The 20,041-nt window shown below is 45.7% G+C and overlaps 2 protein-coding genes across 4 annotated transcripts in view; one reads left to right on the forward strand and one right to left on the reverse strand.

Moving 5' to 3' along the window:
* The window catches only part of NCOA5 (nuclear receptor coactivator 5), a 30,652-nt gene extending 29,052 nt beyond the window's left edge, over positions 1 to 1,600 (reverse strand). For 2 of the 3 annotated variants that reach the window (XM_047744771.1, XM_047744775.1), the window contains exon 1: positions 1,464 to 1,600. The gene's annotated coding sequence lies outside the window, so the exon portion shown is untranslated. The remainder of the gene's footprint in view (positions 1 to 1,463) is intronic. The other variant, XM_047744773.1, reaches the window with a different exon arrangement.
* On the forward strand, positions 760 to 12,196 carry LOC125108653 (translation initiation factor IF-2-like). Its single transcript, XM_047744777.1, has 2 exons — positions 760 to 2,012; positions 11,975 to 12,196. Exon 1 carries the CDS (start codon positions 955 to 957, stop codon positions 1,681 to 1,683), a length of 729 nt encoding a protein of 242 aa, XP_047600733.1. The 5' UTR covers positions 760 to 954; the 3' UTR covers positions 1,684 to 2,012; positions 11,975 to 12,196.
* Positions 12,197 to 20,041: the final 7,845 nt, after the last annotated feature.

Genomic DNA, 20,041 nt, shown 5'->3' on the forward strand with positions numbered 1-20,041 from the left:
AAAAGAAAGGCAAAGAAACTAGAATATAGGAAGAAACAGATATTAAATAGCCAAGTGATCTCCAATACCCACAATGCAAAAGCTTGGGCTTTACTGGTTGGAAAAAGGCAACATGGAAGTAAGTTTTCACACCCGGACTGACTCATACAGAAAACATTAAATCTATAGAGTTGTCAAAAACCAAAACTGCTCCATGGTCATACGCAGAAACAGTCAGGTGGTTACCATGCCACAATGCTACAAGAAAACTGAGGAGGCACACCGGCGCACTGGCGCGGACATTTCCTGCAGTTCCCTGGGACTAGCGCTGGTAAGTCAATAATGAGAACAGTTTACAACGAAAAAGCCTTGTGATATCATCATCCCCAAGATCCTGGAGCATTTCACGGAATCGGCTATGCCTCAGGGAAAAAAAAAATCTATGCACAGAGCGAAAGCCAGGACGACAATTAACCCCGTACTCCTAGGGCAGCGTTTCCCAAAGCGTGGAACGCAGAATAACTTCAGGAGGAACAAGGACGCACTGTTTAATAGATAGGTATTTATTTTTTATGAGCATTAGAAAAATAACTGGCTTTCCATTATACGGTTTGTGATTTACGTTTCCACCTTAAACAAATGTATTTAAGAAGGAGGAAAAAGGAGTCAGTTTAAAGAAAAAAAAAATTAACATTTGGTAAATAAATAACAGTACAGAAGGTACACGACAGAAAGGTGTAACGCGAGAGACTGAAATTTGGGAAACGCCGTCCTCAAAAAAGCCCCTGGCGCGTCGTGGGGAGCGGAGAGTGACCTGGGTCAGGAGACAGAAGAGCCAGCAGGTTGGGGCGTTGGCTCTGTCGCTAGTTTCCGCGGTAACCTCGGGCACAGTTTCTTTCCCCATCCTCGGGGCCCGGGGTCCGCGTTATAAAATGAGTGGAGGTATCACGCGACAAGGAGACAGACGCCCCGAAGATGCTGTCAAGGGGCCGCGAGGCGGCGGCGACGGGGGCCAGCGTTCGGTTCGCCGCACGGCGCTGCACGCCCGGTAGAACGCCCGGAGAGGCGGGCCACCTCGGTCCGAGTTCGAATCCCGCCTGCGCCACCGACTCGCTGAGGACCCGCAGGCGAGCGACTTCACAATTTCGAGAAAGGGACGCGGGGTGTGCAGGCCTATCCTACAGACAAGCTCGGAGGACTACTGTCGGCGGTTCGCGCACAAACAGGCGGCCGCGGTGCGGCGCCGCCCGGACCCGAGCCCACCACCGGCCGCCCCGGCTGTCCCGGCCTGGGCTTGACGGGAGCCAGAGGCCGCGCCCCGCACCGGGCATGCGCAGCTCCGCGCGCACCCGGAGAGGAGCCGAGGCCGCGGTCGCGCGTCGAGCGGGCCCTCCCGCCTCAGCCTCCCCGTCCGGCCCGGGCCCCTCAACCGCCTGCCGTGAGCCCCACGCCTCGGCGGACGGCCACCGCTTCCCGGCACTCACCGCTACCAGCGCGGCGGGCTCCCGGCCGCTCCTTCGCCTCAGGCCCGCCCCTGCCGCCTCCACCTCAGCCCACCTGCCCGCCGTAGGACAAAGGCGCCACCAACCGACCGGCGCGGGCACGAGGCAATGGCGGCCGGGGCGGAGAGTGGGGGCAGAGGGCGCGCACGCAGCGGCAGGCGCGACAATGTCGCAAGAGCGCTTGGGTTTACGGCAGGGCTAAGTTGGGCGTCGATCTCCTTAGCAATCAGGGCGGGGAAGTGGCTCCTGGCGGCCGTTGAGAACGCTAGGGGTTGCCTAGTAACGGCTCCAAGGCTAAGGATGGGTCCAGGCTTGGTCCTCCGACCCCAAAGGCTTCGCCTTTCTTCTGATATTCGGAGCGCCTTTTCTCCCATTCTAACTGTGGAAATAGATCATTTAAATCCTAAAACACTTTGATTTCGTTTTTCATAAAACACAACAAAAAACAAAACACCTTTGGATGTGTGTGCTGGAGAATAGTATATGTATTCCCGTTACCTCCGAATCCCAAGGAACAAAGAAAGCAGAGAGGTAGAAAAACGCTTTATTTAAATTTACATTTAAATAGGCTGTGTACCCTATTAGTTTTGCTGACAAGGGGCAAAAGGCTTCTGTTGATATTAGTTACAGGTTCTTTTTGAGTTATTTCTTCCTGGAATATTTAGTCAATGTCAAAAATAAATACCGCAGAATGTAATTGTTGACTATGAAGCATGCAAAATACTGTATTCATTTTTTCTCTAGAATAATTTGTCAGAGGGGATGGAATTTGTTCACACAATTGTAAATACACTTCATTAATCACAGCTATCGCTATATGAACCAGGTAGGCTTTTTTATTAGTTAGGAATTGTCTCAGACCCCGCTGGGGTCTAGTTTTTCTCTTTGTGAATAGTGCATGCCAAGGAAAAATGGTGGCTGTGGAATCGGAATGCTATGCGAAGTCAGATTTCTTTGACAACCATTCACTTGCTCACCCCTTCACTCATTTGCTCACTGAATGTTTATTACACACCTACTAGGTGGCCCTATGATTTATTAGACACCTACTTTTGAAACACTGTCATGAGCAAATGCAGACCCATCTCTGCTGTCTTTGAGATTACTTTCTAGTGGAGAGAGAGAATTAGGGAATAATCACACCTGAGTGTGTAATTACAAACAGGTAAATATTTGAAGGAAAGAAACAGAGACACACAGTATTGTCTCGTTAGTCTCACCTGTGATGAGTGCAGGGTGTGCCTGATGCCTTTGGACAGATACGCGTCATCTTTGGGTCCTTAATAATTCATAATTCATCATGGCACCTGGGATTTCCCACCTCTGCTGAGAGCTCCCAGAGCAGATAGGGACATCTACGCCCAGGGACTATTTTTTTTTTCTCTACTTTTCCTAGGTTGTTCACTCACTCTAGGTGAGAAGTCTCTGGATTTTGTAGATTCACCTGCTTCCCTGGTATCCTTTTGTGGGTAGGTTAAGAACCACACTGGACTCAGTTCAGAATCTTCTGCTTCTTTCCTGTGTTAGCCCTTTTTGATGTTTATGCCATAAAATTGTATGCTTTTTCATTTTTTGGTTGAATTGATTAATTCTTTTAATTTTCTGATATCCTTTAACTTATTTTTATTTTTATTATTATTATTTTTCTGGTGAGATATACAGAGACAGGGATTTTGTGGCCCAACTTCATCTTCCTATCTTTTCCCATCCAGAACATTTCACATTATATCAGTTGTTATTCATGCCCATCCACAAGATAGATGCTATATAATTTGAACTTCAACAATTCCTTAACATTTCAAACTTTTATCTTTTAACTCTGCTAGGTTTGCAAAATTTAACTGTGTTGAAACTTACAACTACTTCTGTGGTCCCTAGACCAGCAAGCAGCATCAGTAACACCTGAGAACTTGTTAGAAATGCAGAATTTCAGTCCTACACAAGACTCATTGAATTAGAAACTCTGAGGGTAGGACCCAGGCATTTGTCCTTTCCCAAGCCCTCCTTGGTGATTCTGATGCATCCTAAAGTCTGAGAACTACTGCTGTAATGTATTCATTTTATTTGCTGTGTAGTATTATTTTGTATGAATCTGTCACAGTTTGTGTATCTGTACTAAGGAATGGTTAGATTTTCTTTCGGCTAAAAGTGTGCTGCTCTGAACACATTAGTACGTACCTCTTTGGGTACATCAAGGACACACACTTAGGAGTAGATTTGCTGACTCTGTAGTATATATCACATCTCGAACTTTAGGAGGGTTAGCCAGACTGCTCTTCAGAGAAGTATGTGTGGTGTATTAATGCATGGTTCTGTCTGCAATGTATAAGTACCATTTCTAGATACCCTTATCAACTTTGGATATTTTTGGATTTTATTCATTTACTTATTTTTTGCTTATGACTCTAGGTATGCAAAAATATTTTTGTTGTTTTAGTTTGAATTCTCCTGAATTTAGTGATATCGAGCGTATTTTCTTATCCAAGTTTTTCCCGAGTTTCTTCCTTTATGAACTGCCTGTTGGTATTTCTAGACCATTTCGCATTGGGTTTATTTCTGTTTTTCTTATTGATCCATAGGAGTTGTTTATCTATTCTGGATACCGATCTCATGTTAGGGTTTGGTCTTCTCTCTGTGGTTTGTCCTCTTACTTTGTTAATGGTATCTTGTCATTCACAAGTTTTACAGTTTAATGTAGTCATATGTTTCAACCTTCCCCTTTATAATTTGTGGTATTCTGTGTCTTGTTTACGAATTCCTTCCCTTGGGGCACCCGGGTGGCTCAGTCAGTTAAGCGTCTGCCTTTGGCTCAGGTCATGATCCCAGGGTCCTGGGACTGAGCCCCGCATTGGGCTCCCAGCTCAGTGGGAAGCCTGCTTCTCCCTCTCCCACTCCCCCTGCTTGTGTTCCCTCTCCCTCTGTCTCTCTCCCTGTCAAATAAATAAATAAAATCTTAAAAAACGAAAGAATTCCTTCCCTTTGCTAATGTCATATAGATGGTCTCCTTGGTAAGTACTGTTTTTTTAATACTATTTTTTTTTAAGATTTTATTTATTTATTTGACAGACAGAGATCACAAGTAGGCAGAGAGACAGGCAGAGAGAGAAGGGGAAGCAGGCCCCGCCCCCCCTGAGCAGAGAGCCTGATGCGGGGCTCAATCCCAGGACTCTGGGATCATGACCTGAGCCGAAGGTGGAGGCTTTAACCCACTGAGCCACCCAGGTGCCCTGGTAAGTACTGTTAGTATGTCAGTTTTACAGGTGAGCCAGTTGAGGCACAGAGAGCTTCTATATTATATAGCTTGCCTAAGGTCACAGAATGTTGGAGGTGAACAGCCTGGGCTCCTGACCTCTAAGCATGTAACCAGATACTAATTCTGGTTTAGGAACTTTTTGCCGTCTTGCTCTGCTAATTGTCTCATGAGAACACTTCTCAGCCTTTTCTATAGACACATAGGATGTGCAGAGCTCAGATGTGCTGCCGGTTAAGGCAATTCTCATTCACTACATAATGAAGCACTGTGACTCTAGATGTCAAAATCTCTAAAAATATGTTTTAAAATGTTCAAATAATTTCAGATTTACAGAAAAGTTGCAAAAAATAGTACAAAGAGTTCCTGAATGTCCTTTTCCCAGATTCTCCAAATATTGAACGTTTTACCTTGTTTGCTCTGTAGCTGTCTCTCTGTTTGTCTCTCTTCCTCTGTGTTATCTCTGTGTCATCTAATCCACAGCCTAATTTGAATTTCACCAGTTGTTCCACTAATGTTCTTGAGAGCAAAAGAAACAATTTGTTTCTGGTCCAGGACCCAGTTTCAGGTTACATGTTGCCTTTATTTTCATCTCTTGGGTTTCCTTTGATCTGTGACAGTTCTTCAGTCCATCTGTGTCCTTCATGACCTTGACATTTCTAAAGAGTACAGGCTACTTATTTTATAGAACAACCCTCACTGAGGCTTGTCTGATGTTTCTCCATTGTGAGATCCAGGTTCTACATTTTTGGCAGGAAGACACAGAAGCGAGGCTGTGTCCTTCTCAGCCAGCAATTTTCTTTTGAGTAGAACCCTCTGTGATATTATGTGCATAAAATGCATTTTCCAGGCAAAGTGATTACTATCTCTTCTTTCCAATTCCCAAAGGGTTCACACAACCTAACAGAGGCCAAGAAACTCATTTCTCCATGCTGGTCTTGAAGGGATTCCTTGCCAATAGGAGACAGGGGAGGGGAGAGGCATTGAGAGTGGAGGTGACTGCCAGCCTAGCTGGGAACTGCCTGTGTGGCCCTAGCCATCTATCTGGTGGGCCATGAACACAGACCTCTGACGCTCCAGCTTTCTTGGCTCAAACCTATTGAGGGAATTTACCATTTATGAAGTCTCGGTAGATTAGTATATAGGCTGTAGAATCAGATTGGCCTACGTTCACAACTCTAATCTACTACTTCCTAGCTGGCAGACTTGGATGTGTTCTTTAATGTCCCATGACTCCTCTTCTTCATCTGTAAAATGGGAATGATGATAGTATGTGCCTCATAAGGTCAATGTGAAGTATGTTAAATGAGGTAGTATGTACCACGCATAAAGCTCTTAGAATTATGCCTGATTCGTGCAGGCTCAATGGGTCATAGATGTTTTATGATGCCATGGTTTGTGTCTTTCTATAGATTTATTTGTATTTGCAGTTTGTTAGAAATCCTTAGAAGACAGGGGCACCTGGGTGGCTCAGTGGGTTAAGCCTCTGCCTTCGGCTCAGGTCATGATCTCAGGGTCCTGGGATTGGGCCCTGCATCGGGCTCTCTGCTCAGCAGGGAGCCTGCTTCCTCCTCCCCCTCTGCCTGCCTCTCTGCCTACTTGTGATCCCTCCCTCTCTCTGTCAAATAAATAAATAAATAAAATCTTTAAAAAAAAGAGAGAGAAATCCTTAGAAGACAAAGGCCCTCGGGTTTTCATGGGCTACTCTGTTCACAAGTGGAATAAATAGAATAAATGTCACTGGGAGTTGAATGAATGAATGAATGAATCCTGGTTCCCCAGGATGTTGGGGTGGGGGTGGAAGGGACTTTGTTGTGATATGGAGTTCCTGGTGAACCCCAAATGAACTAATAGCTCCTCAGAGTAAGATTCTGCCAACAAAGTGGGTCAGAATGGGACAGCCCCAACTTGGCAAGGTCTGTTGTATGTTGAAAGGAGTGGCTCAGGGAACTGCAGAATAGCCACACTGAGGTCCCTCCCTGCCATCAGGGAAACCAGCCTCTATGACACGCCCATCAGTGTTAGTATAGCTCTGTACAACTGTGGGAATCCAGGTAATGACCTTCTAAAGATATCCATATCCTAGTCTCTGGAACCTGTGAATACATCACCTTACATGGCAATGGGGGTTTTGGATGTGTCATTAGGTTAAGGACCTCGAGATGGGGAGATAATCTTAGGTTGTCCAAGTGGGCCCAATGTAATGTAATCACAAGGGTCCTTATGGGTGGGGGGTGGGAAGGTTGGAGTCAGAGAAGGAGATGTGATGATGGAAGTGGGGGCTGGGGGAAGGGTGTGGAGGTGGGAGAAAGACAGGAAGAGGGAGAGAGGGAGAGGGAGATAGTGGGAGATGTAACTACACTGCTGGATTTGCAGGTGGAGAATGGGGCCATGAGCCAAGGAACACAGGAGGCCTCTAGAAGCTAGAAAAAGCGGGAAAACAGATTCCCCCAGAGCCTCTAGAAGGAACACAGCTTTGCTGACACATTTTTTTTTTTTTTGTAAAGGTTCTATCTATTCTTTTGACAGACAGAGATCACAAGTAGGCAGAGGCAGAGAGGAAGGGAAGCAGGCTCCCCACTGAGCAGAGAAGCCCAATGCGGGGCTCGATCTAAGGACCCCAAGACCATGACCCGAGCCAAAGGCAGAGGCCCCAAACCACTGAACCACCCAGGCGCCCCAGCTGACACATTTTTAACTTCTGACTTTTCACCCTCCTGAAAACGTGGTAAATATACATTTTCCTTTTCTAATGTTTCCGTGATTTACTTTTCCCCTTTTAATACCTGATTATTTAATCCAATTAATATTGAAGTATGATGTCACAGGTAGGTACAATTAGATTCCCTTTTCTTCCAAGCCATTTCAACACAAAATAACACCCCCAAACCAGTTTTGTATCTGTTTATCATATAATATTCTTTTTAATAGGAGGATTAAATTTAGGGGTTTTCATTGCTTCTGTATCATTTCCTATTTTTTTCTTTTTTTTTTTTCCAGAAAATAAAAACCCAACGTGGGGTTTGAACTCATGACCCCGAGACCCTGGGCCAGCCAGGTATCCTACTCTTTATTGATTCTATAATACCCTTCCTTTTGGGGGCAGTTCACATTGTTTTAATTATTATTACCCTAGATGGCACATATTTAGTTGTTTTATTTCCAGAGCCATGTGAAATATATTTATGAAAATGTTTAAAAGGAATTATCTTTGATGCAGGTAAGTAAATCTTTTTTTGTGCTACTTGGATCCCCAGGGCAATCTGATTAATGCCTCCCTTCCTTTGAAATTCTCAAAGGATCCATCTCCAAATTTGCCTATATATGTTGGGTTATAGAAATAGAGTATAAGTATAATAATCATAAAAATGGTGAAGGATGATGCCAGAGATGAGCCAAGTCCTGGGTCACTGTTTCCTGGTGATTTTGATTCCGTGAGTTTAGGGTAAAACTTGAGAATATTAAGCAAGCAAACAAACAAACAAACAAAAAAACAAGTCTCCTCCCAGGTTTACAAACCGCTGGGCTTGGTGATTACAGAGATAACATACCTAGAAACCATTTACCATGTTTCAGGGTCTCTCACAAATTACCCAGACTGAGACTGTTAAGTCTCCTTTATGAGAGTTGGAAATGGATAACTGGCCAAGTCAGTAGAGGCAGAATCTGAAGGATGAATGTTCCAGATTCAAAGCTTAGTGATGTGAAGCAACTGTTTCATTCTTGTTCATAGTTTCTGGGAACCAGGAATTCGGGAAGGGCTTAGTTGGGCAGTGCTGGCTCCAGGTTCGTCAGACAGTATGGCTGCAGCTGGAACAGCAGGGGGCTGGAGCAGCTGGAGGCCGGCGGGACATCTTTCTCCCCTCACATGGCCTCTGCATGGGCTAGCCTGGGCTTCCTCACAACATGGTGGCTTCAGAGTAGCTGTGCTGCTTCTATGGAGCTCGGTGCCCTGGGAGAGTGGTTGAAGAACCAGGGAGGAGATGTGTTGCCCTCTCTGACATAGTCATGGAAGTCATATGCCTCCTAAGGCTGGCCAGATTCACGGACCCCCTCTCAATGGGAGGAGTGGCGAGGGCTCTCACTCTGAGCAGAAACTGTGGGAGGGAGATAGAGCTGTGGCCACCTTTGGGGAATACGGTGGGCCACAGAGTTCTCCCTCATCCCCGTAGCTGGTACACCAGATCCTTCCCCCTAATGTTTCTCAAGTTGGTCCTCCCCCCGGCCACCACCGAGTCCAAGCTGTTGTCACCCCTAGCTTATACTGCTTTCCTTGTCTCCAAACTTGGCTCCTTGCTTTCACCCTTTCTTCTCTCCCTATCTTTTTCTTCCATAGAATGTTTTTATGTAACAGATCTGATTATCACTCCCCATGGTCCTTGGGACAATGATAAAGCTGCCTTCAAGGCCCTGTGAGATCTGGAACTTTGCCATCCAGACTTAACATTTTGCCACTATCCCTCTTGCTTTCCAACCTGCAAACACACGGGTATCATTTTGGGCCCTACATTCACCACATTGTTTCTGCCTCAGGGCCTTTATACCTCCTGTTCTCTCTGCTTAAGTACTCTCTTAACCCTTTTCCTACATTTCCATCTTCCCTCCTCCTTTCTCTGCCACCTCTTTAGTGAATTCCTATTCACCCTTAAGGTTGTGAAAGTCAATAAAGGGAAACGTCATGCAGAGTGGAGTTGGGAAGCCCCGAAGGGGAAGTTCTCACCCACAAACTTACCAGGGCAGCTAGTTTCACATTCCTAGACAGGAAGACTACCCAGCAGGAGGAAGGAAGATTTTCTCCTAGCCCAGCAACAGCCCAGCCCATGAGAAACTGCCATAATTCAGCCAATGAGGAGCCGTCATCACCCTGAGCTCCTGCTTTCCTCCAAGGGGCTTTTGTTCAGAGCAGCCCCTTCCAACTTCCTCCTTTTTCTCCACAGAGTAAAGTTCCTCTGCTTTGTGTGGTTTGCCATAGCCTGCATGTCTCAGATTGCAGTTCTTCCACAATTTCCAAATAAACTCATTTTGCTGGTCAATACCTGAGTATTTTACATTTAAGGTTAACAAGATGTTCTTTTAAATCTGAATCCCAATCCCCACTCAAAATAGAAAGATAGCATAGCCTGGTAGCTAGGACCATAGACCAGGGATTCAGACTACTTGAGTACAAATTCCGGCTCCACTATTTACTCACAGAGTGACTTTCAGGCATGTCACCTAACCTCTCTGTGCCTCGGTTTTCTCCTTTGTAAAACAGGGATAGTCATAGGACCTCCCTGAAAGGATTATTATGGATGTTGCTGAGTTAACATCTGTAAAACACTTAGAACACTTAGTGCCTGCCGTGTACCGCACAGTAAGCATTAGCTAGCTGGTAGTGGTTTGTCAACCTGACACACGCTCCTGTAGAACTATGCTCTCCCATCTTGAAATTATTCTTCCAGTCAGAAGCCATTTGATGAGATGTGAGGGGGAATCCTGGGGGCACCTCCTAATCTGTGACTTTGGACCCACAGTTGAGAATAAAGGGGCGCTAAGTATTTTCTTAAGCAGGAGGCTTTAGTCTGGGGTTTGTGAACTTGGATGGGCAAAACCTGCTTCTTTGTTCTCATTTACCTCTGACTGAAATTAAGCAATTTTTTCCGTTATGAATGTAAGCAATAGAGGTATTAGCAGAGCCCGCTACATTGTCTCCAGTGGAAATCACAGGTATTTCATATCACAGTACAGTTATTGCAGATGTCTTAAATTATTGTTTGCACTCATCATTACTTTGAAATTATGGAAAGCTTAGACTTGCCGCTAGATCTTATTATGTAACCCGTTAACGAAGAAGCTCATACAGGACTACAGACACATTTGCCTTTTTACCATTTTGATGACTGTATTTCAACATAATTGGTTTTCTTTGTACCTCTATAATATTCTATGCATTCACAAATGTTTTTCTAAGAAAGGTCCAAAGACTTCTATGTATGGTCAGAGGATTCTGCAAAACACACACACACACACACACACACACTCTTAAGAATCCTGCTCTAAAGAAAGAAGTTAATGTCTGGGGTGAGAAGCCCTCCTTAGGACAAAATAAAAGGTGAATGCTTTCTTTGAGTCAGTCACTCTCCGAGGACTTTATATATACATCCTTACTTAATCCTCCCAACACCTTAAAAGGTAGGCATTAGGAGAGCCTGAGTGGCTCAGTGGGTTAAAGCCTCTGCCTTCGGCTCAGGTCATGATTCCAGGGTCCTGGGATCGAGCCCCACATGGGGTTCTCTGCTCGGCAGGGAGCCTGCTTCCTTCTGTCTCTCTGCCTGCCTGTCTGCCTACTTGTGATCTCTGTCTGTCAAATAAATAAATAAATAAAATGTTAAAAAAAAAAAAAACGTGGGCATTATTATGATCCCCTGTATATAGGCAAGAAAATTGAAGCTCAGAGAGGTTGGATAAGTTACCCAATGTCACAGGGCAGTATCCCAGTGGTAGAGTTCATACTTTTAAGGCCAACATCTTGCTTTCCACATAAATCTAGTCCTTCACTATCCTGCAGAGTAATTATCCCATTCCTCCATTTTGCAGGTGTGGAAACTGTGTCTCAAATAGGGTAAGTTACTCTTCCTCATAGTTAAGCAACACAGTCTGTCAAACCCACATCTGTCAGGCTCCAGAGCCCCCGCGTCCCACTGTGCCCTGCAGAGTTAACTAAAGGTGCCATGGAAATGTAGCTTGGGCGAGCTGATGGTTTATCAGATACATGACTTGGGCAGACCTTTCCATGCCATCCATCAGCATTAGATGGCTTGGAGAGAAATGACTGCTTTTCCTACTCCAGCTGTGGAGTTACAGAGCAGTGTGGAGTGCATCTTCATGGATGTGAAATGCACACTGGCATTTGGAAAACTCCATTAGCCGCTATTGTCTAGACAGAGAGTGAAAGGGGAAGCAGGAGATGTAACAATACACTAGTAGGAAGTTCTGTATCGGGCTCACACTAAAGCAGAAAGAACCATTATTTTGAAACCATTAAAGATGAAGTTGGTAAGGATCAGAGTGGTCTTGTGACCTGTGAATCTAATGAAATGAAAATGAGGTAATGGTATGTTTTATAACTATTGAGGGTCTGAGAAGCTGGAAATTATCTCAGCGTGAACACTTGAAGGGAACAGGGAACAATGGAAGCCATCTAGAAAAGGATCTCTATTCAACTTTATTTATAGTAGGTATTCGTCTTGTCTTTCAACACCAGGACCACAAAGGAGTGTGTTTCACTTTGCTGGGTGTATGAAAATACAGCCGCTGTCACAGTCCCTGTGCTTCCTGCCATAGAACCCGGCATGTTCAAAGGAGGGAAAGCTGGGTGCTGACTAGCTGGCACTGGGAGACGGGGCAGGAGGCAAGGGAGAAGAAGGGAGAAGAAAAGAACCTAAGAGATTCTTCTCATCGTTGCCCAACCCCCATTCTCTAGACCTGAGCTGTGTGATTAGCTGTGTGTGACTATTTACGTGTATTAAGAGTAAATGAAATAAAAAACCTAGTTCCTTGTTTGCACTGGTCATATTCCAAGTACTTAATTGGCCCCTGTGGTTTGGCTAGTGGTCCTTACATTGGATGCAGATATAGAGTATTTCCATCAGCACAGAAAGTTCTGTTCGACAGCTTTGGTAAATACCCAGTTCCTCCTGTGAGTCTAGGGGCATTCAAAGTCCAAGGCAAGTGGTACCCTATGACTGTAACATCCCTGGGCCCCGGGAAGATAGAGGATTAGGGTCTTTCGAAATGGCACATGAGTCCCACGTTCCTGTGTGACCTTAGGTGAGCTACTTTTACTCTCTAGGATGCAGTTTTCTTATATTTCTAATACTAATGATTAATATCACTTCCACTGGATATTATGAGGAAATGACAAAATTAGTTTTATCCATATCATAACCGTGGGAGCTTTCAAGCCCATTTTACAGAGGAGGAACCAGAGATTTAGAATGTACTCAAGGCCATAATCGGGAGCAGAACCAGGCTTTGGACCCAGACCTCTGACTTCAGAGGCCACATTCCTACCCATCAAGCTAGTTTCTCATCTGCAAACCAAGGGCGCTTAGTTGAAGTCTTGCAGAAACAGAAACTGAGATAAGGATTTGAGGGCAAGTAGTTAATTTGGAAGATGACTCCATGAAGCACTGGTGGGGAAGTGAAATAGAGAGGGAAGGAAGCCCTTGTGGAGAGGGTTCATATGCTGGTTACATCACGGACAACTGAGGCTTCCTCTTGATGGCGGAGATAGTGGAGAACACACACCTCTGAGTTATCCCACCTAAGGGAGGAGGGAACTGGGGTATTCATTCACCAGCTCTTTGTCTGTCATTGGTAAAAGGATGCTCCCAGGGACATTCCCCCAGGCACTTCTGTCCTTCTCCCCTCAAGGGCTAAATATGAACTTGTGGCTATAAAAGGCCCTTCAGGAGAAGGTCACAGGTGCTTGAAGGAGGGACAGAAACAGTGAATGTGAAGGGCATAAAAATGGTGTACCAACAAGGTGCTCTTTCTGTTCTAACAAATTAATAGCTGGTGGTGCTTGGTATTAGGTACTTTACATCATAAAACCCAAAACTATAAAGATTAGCAGTCTCCTAGAGCATGGGTATGGGAAGAGCTTGAAAATACAATTAGACATCTGAGCTGATTTTCAAGGTGGGTGACATAGTAAAGGGTTACTATTGAAACCATACAAAGGGCTCTTCATTAGGGTTGGTACTTGCCTGGTTCAATACCATAATCCTAACATGTGACATATAGTGAAATCCTTGATGAGTATTTGTTGAATGAATACATGCATAAGTGAAATTGATAGGAAGAAGACATTTGGTAGAACAGTGGGCGAGGGATATATACAGTTAGCTCATGAAAGAGGAAATCCAAATGGTTAATAAACATTTGGGAGGATGCTCAATTAATTGGGAAAATATAAATTCAAGCAATGAGCTATCTCCATGCATTAACTGTCAGATATTGAAATAGATGATAACATCTAGTGGTAGAACGCAAAGTAAAGGTCCTTTCATACATGTGAATTTCCCAAGTGTTTTGTAAATACTGTTCCCATTTACAGTATACATACCTGCAAATTCCACTTCTAGAAATCTCTTCTGTAGGAATAGAAGCACAAATGCCCAAGCATATGGGTACAAGTATGTGCCGTTACAGCATGCTGTTCAGTGGTAAAACCTGGATGTAGCCTGAATGTATATCAACAGAAAAACCACTGAATCAGTTGTGACAAGCCCACATCCTGGAATATTATGCAGCTGCTACAAAAGGAATGTGTTAGATCTGTGTCTGCTAACCTGGCATGATTTCCGCGATAGAGTTAAATGAGAAAAGGGCGGAAAATTGGCAAAGATTCCTTTTCTTATGATATGAAGAAACATATATATTTTTTAAAGATAGCACAAAGATAGGGCGCCTGGGTGGCTCAGTGGGTTAAAGCCTCTGCCTTTGGCTCAGGTCATGATCCCAGGGTCCTGGGATCAAGCCCCACATCCCCACATCGGGCTCTCTGCTCAGCAGGGAGCCTGCTTCCTTCTCTCTCTCTGCCTGCCTAATGAATAAATAAAATCTAAAAAAAAAAAAAAAGATAGCGCAAGGAGGGGGAGGGGCAAAGAGAGTGGGAGAAGCAGGCTCCCTGCTGAACAGTGAGCCTGATAGGACACAGGGCTCAATCCCAGGACCCTGAGATCATGACCTGAGGTAAAGGCAGATGCTTAATCCAATGAGCCACCCAGGTGCCCCTGAACAAACATATTCTTAAATACGTAGAAGGATCCCAACAAAGCTGTGATTGGGAGGGGAGTGTAAACAGAAAAAAAATAATGGATATTTACAGAAGTGGAAATAATACTTACGATCTAATGTTCCAGGATAACGTAAAACAAGAAATCTATCTAGGGTATCCTCAGGAAAGAAAAATCTGAAGGTACATATTGACAAGGTCAAGAAGGAGATATGCACAAATAAAACATTGATTTATTTTGGGGTTGGGACCATGGCTGAATTTTTGGTCTGTTTTAAAGTATCTGTTTCATACATATATTTTGAGTGGGGAAGATTTGATTATTCATTAGCCTTTGGCTCTACAAAAAGTTGCAGAACTGTATCTTTTGATCCCGATTCCCAAATTTTCTCTTCTTCCCACCCATTAATCCACCGAGAGGAGGTTGCCCTGAGGTTTCCCCAGGGTTTGGCGTTCTTAAGGCATTCAGACTTTTGACTTTTGAGAATAGTTCCCCTATACTATTGGGCAAAGGGGGTATCTGTTTTCTTTAGTTCTGGGGCCTTGCTGTGTGCCCAAAATTAGGAGGAGGAGAAGAAAGGAGAAAAAGGCCATCCTGTCAGAGAACGATAACTAGTGGTAATGCTGTGATGGAACATTGCAGTACAGACAGATTGCTTTGGCTGTTTAGCATACAATCATCCCTCCTACTTGATGGGAACAGTGCGGGGCAGGACCCACCAGGGGCCAGGAAGGCAGAGATAGTTCTTCTTACCCCCCTGGCAACCAGAATATGGAGTGTGAATCAAGCATAGCCACTCCGAGGTCCCTTCCCGAGATGTTGAACCTAGAGGGGATGATGCTCAAGTTCAGGGTCACTTACTGATTGTATTATCTATTGCTGTGTAAGAGATTCCCTTAAAACTTAGTGACTTGTGTCGCTCAGTCGTTAAGCATCTGCCTTCGGCTCGGGTCATGATCCCAGGATCCTGGAATCGAGCCCTGCATCAGGCTCCCTGCTTAGTAGGAAGCCTGTTTCTCCCTCTCCCACTCCCCCTGCTGTGTTCCCTCTCTCTGTCAAATAAATAAAATCTTAAAAAAAAAAAAAACTTAGTGACTTGAAATAACAGAACATTTATGAGCTCACAAGACTGCAGTCAAGGTGGCAGTCAAGGCAGTCAAGGCTGGGCTTCACTTAGCTGAGGCTTGACTGGGGCTCGAGGGGCCACTCCTCTTACATGGCTGATGGCCAGAAGCTTCAGATCCTCACTAGGTGGGCTTCTCTATAGACTCCCAAGTGTTCTCCTGAAAGGACAACTGGCTTTCCCAGTGGGCCTGACAAGAGAAGGAAGGAGAGAGGGGAGGAGGAGAGAAAGGGGGAGGGAAGAAAGAAAGGGGGAAGGTGAAGGAGAGGGACTCTTCTACAGCGCATGTAGGCCTGAAATCTCAGTTTTATGACCTGATCTTGGAAGTGACATGCCATCACTTCTCCAGGATTTTATTGGTTATGTGACCAGCCCTGGTACAGTGAGTGGTGGTGGTGGTGGGGGACCACCGGAAGGTGCATAGGCCAGGAGGTGGGGTCGCTGGGGGCTGTCTTGGGGGGGTTGGCTAACACAGGGCTGGTTTGTAAGACCTGTTCTGTAGCAGAGTCTTGACTATGTCCTGCTTCCTGTGGCTGCTGCCGGAGTTGGGTCCTTCAGCCTTCCCATCAGTTCTATGAGCCACCTGACACCCTCCAACGATGTTCTCTTCTTAAGTTCATCAGCTCTGTCTTCTCTTGCTTGCAGTGACGACCCCGACTCGAACAGGTGCCAGGAGAGAGGACAGCAGTGGGGAAGGTGGGTTGGAGCAGAGGAACTCACTTTAGATAAGGTTATCAGAGAAGGCCTTACTGAGGAGGTGCCATGTGACCGGAGACCTGAATGATGAGAAAGAGTCAGCAGAGGAACAGTGCGGGGAGGGGCCTCTTGGGCAGAAGGAGCAGCACAAAGGCTCTGAGGTGGGAACTGAGAGATCTGGGTGACTGGGGTGTAGCCAGCAAGTAGGAGGGTGGAAGGAGTGGTCGGCAGAAGCCAGATCACGCAAGATCTTGAGGCCATGGTAAAGAAATCTGATCCCCTCCCCCAGCCAAAGTGTCTCGTATTCCAGACATCAGAGCCTGAGAAGACTTGAGGACCAGACCTGAGGTCTAAGAATCAGCAACAGCCAAGTAAGTAAGTGGATTTCACCGGATCATGATAACAAACGTCTATATTTTGTTAACTCACTCATCTGTTTTGCAAGCTCTTGGGTTTTCTTAATCTATAGTTGGGTTCTTTTCTGAGTTTCTTAGTTCCCTTTGATAAATCCCGACCCAATTCTGCTGAGCTGAAAGGAGAGATTTTTGTTTACACTTGTGCCTGGGAATCCTAGCTAGAGAGCCTGGTCGTCTGGTGGAGATAAGAACTCCCCAGACAGTGTGAGAATGAGCAAGTAGATCCTGATGGATCCCTACAGTCTCATCAGTTTATAGTCTCACATTCACTCAACAAACACTTGCTTGGCATCCAGCATGTGCCTGGGCTCTATGTGGGCATCAGGCTACAAAGATCTTCCTCTTCAAGAATCAAGTTAGGTAGGAAGGATGGCCCAATCCAAAGGTTATTGAGCAGGAACTCCTAGTTACTTACGATTTGGTATTATGTCCCACAACCAAAGCAAACAGGCCCCATGTACCCTGCATTCTAAAGAAGCCAGACGCATTCCCTGCAGGGTTTACTAAAGGGGGCAGAACTGGCCCTATATCCCCTAGCTAAAAGCTCACTTCCTCTTCCTTGCCCCATAATACCAGGGAGGGAGGAGTTCTTAGGTTTTATTGAAGAGTATAGTTTTTATGGTGAAAGGTGGTTCCCTTCTCTTCCCCTCTTCAATTGGGAGTCCCTTCTGGAGATTGAGAGGGGAATGCAAGAAGAGGATACTGGAATGCTGTTCCCCAATGGGAGTTTACTTGGCAATGGACTTGCTGATGTTCCCTTGTCCCTATCTGAGCAGGGGAAAAGAGAGGTGGAGAGAGAGTCACTGTGGAGCAGCTGGCCAGGATGTGTGAGTTTCTCTGAGTCAAGTGACCCTGTAGTAGTTCCCTAAGCTGACATTCTCACCCAGCTGGGCTTGTTGCTGAGCAACAGGATCCCACCAGAGGTAGAAGCCTCGGTGGTGGGGCAAGGTAGGGAAGCTCAAGCCTGAGCTGGATGGCCACTGTCAGAAAACTGTGCAGTGGAGAAGCCCACAAGAAATAGACTCATGTGGCCCATGAGAAACCATTTATGAACACTTGCCATTCTGGGTTAGCCAAAGAAACAGGGTCAACCAACAGGGAGGGGTCTATCGCAGAGCTATTCCCGTTCCTTCCTCCCAGTTTCAATAAGGGGGAGGATGCAGGATGCGTGTTTCCCAACCAGGCTATATCCACCTCCCCCCAGATCCCCCCACCTTTTATTCAAGCAGGAAGGATACTGGCTCCAGTCAACCCTCGGATAAATAAGGGAGAAGACAAAATGAGATTTAAATTGAGTTTGAGAATAAAGCTTTCAAGGATGGAGGTTTTACAACAGAAAGTGATCCAAAAGTAATGCAATCTGCCCAAGATGTCATTAAGGGATGGAAAAGGGAAATTCAGCACAGCATGGCTGAAGGTAGAGATTAGACGGGAAAGCTTCATTATTATGCCCCATCAAGTTGAGCCGCCTCAGCACACTGGTTCCGTGAGTAAACAGAATAATCGAAATACAGTGTGGTAGGGCTGGAGTCCTGCTTAGGTAAGCAGCCACAGGATTCTGAGAGGGCACAGGGAGGTAGGTGGGCACATTCCAGGTGGCTTGTTCCGGAAGGTTTCCAGAGAAGGGCACCTGAGTTGAAAGATGAGAAAGGGTGGGTCTGAAGAAAGGAGAGTGGAGAAGGGCTTTCTGGCAGAGGTCACAGCACAGCTTGGAGCAGACATTTGAAGACAGGAGGACAGTCAGAGATGCAGGTCAGTGGAACCCATGGCTTTGAGGCTCCATGAGCTTGAAGGAACGAGGTTCTTTGGGGAGTTGCTTCAAACCCAAGAGGAACACAATGGGGTTTGTGTATTAGAATCATCTGCTCACCAGATTCTGGTTGTGCTGTGGACTTGACCTCCAGGCCTGCTTCTTACCCATCCATGTGGCCCTGGGACACGCCCCCCCAACTCCCCTGCAAAGGCCATTTCCTGTTTTTCCAGAATCCTGGGTCCCCACTCTTTGCCCTACTCCTATCATGGAATCCACCCTCCCTGTGAATCATCTTTTCTCCTTCCTTTCCCAGCGTACTCTGTTCAGTCCAGGGAGATTCTATGCCTTCTCTTGGCCTATTCCTGCCAGCACACGTCTGCTTTGGATATGCATATACTAAAATATCTTCCCTTTATCTTATCTGGTCTTCGCCCCATGGGGCAACCCGAAGGCTACTATTTATTCTTTCACACATTAATTTAAGCTGCTTTAATTGTGGCTATGATACGTTTTATATAATATAATTAATGTTTTAATTCTGTGTACTGGCTTCCCAAGGCAGTTTTGTGAAGGGCCCAATTTTGGAATCAAGCAAATAAAGAATAAGTAATGGCTGAAGTTATTATAGCAACGCCCTCCCCCCTCCCAAAGGAATTAAAACTCTACTTGCTTTATGAGGTGGATTAAAGAGGGAAAAGATAGTTTAATATTCTCTTCATCCCAGGCATGTTTGGGTGGCTTTTGTGAAGTCCTGTGGACTCTGATTTCAAGGGTTCCTGGCTTATTGGTGTCTGACCACCAGCTCTAGGTGTGTTGTGACTACCAACCTGCTTTGCACCTCCTGTCCCCACATCGTTCTTTTTTTTTTTTTAAAGATTTTATTTATTTATTTGTCAGAGAGAGAGAAAGAGAGCGAGCACAGGCAGACAGAGTGGCAGGCAGAGGGAGAAGCAGGCTCCCCACAGAACAAGGAGCCCGATGTGGGACTCGATCCCAGGACGCTGGGATCATGACCTGAGCCGAAGGCAGCTGCTTAACCAACTGAGCCACCCAGGCGTCCCCCCACATCGTTCTTGATGGAGGGTGTGCTGGGAATGAGAATCAACAGAACCCATTTACTGATTCATTCATTCAGCCAGTGCATATTGGTGTCCTATTATATGCCTAGGACTGGGATGAATTCAGTCCTGCCCTCAAGATGCTTCCGGTCCAGTGGGGCCAGACCGGTGGAGTTCTAGTCCAGCACACTAATGCTGCAAGAAAACAGGGGGAGGGGCTAAGGTAGAGCAGCTACCTCTGTCCTGGGGTGAGGCTTAACTGAAGAGGAAGCGATACTTAAACTGGTTCCAGGAAGGAGAGGGGAAAGAAGGAAACAGCAAGACAGAGTAAGAAGAAAAGAGTGTTTGAAAATGGGGAGGAAAGTACTGTGGAAGCCAGTGTGCATGGGAGGGCATGGCAGGGAGTGAATGTGGGGAGACAGGTGGGGGTAGAGTGCAGAAGGGCTTTCTGTGTCATGAGAAGGAGTTTGGACCATCCTGAG

Source organism: Lutra lutra, chromosome 9 (assembly GCF_902655055.1).
Source record: "Lutra lutra chromosome 9, mLutLut1.2, whole genome shotgun sequence".
Taxonomy (NCBI): domain Eukaryota; kingdom Metazoa; phylum Chordata; class Mammalia; order Carnivora; family Mustelidae; genus Lutra; species Lutra lutra.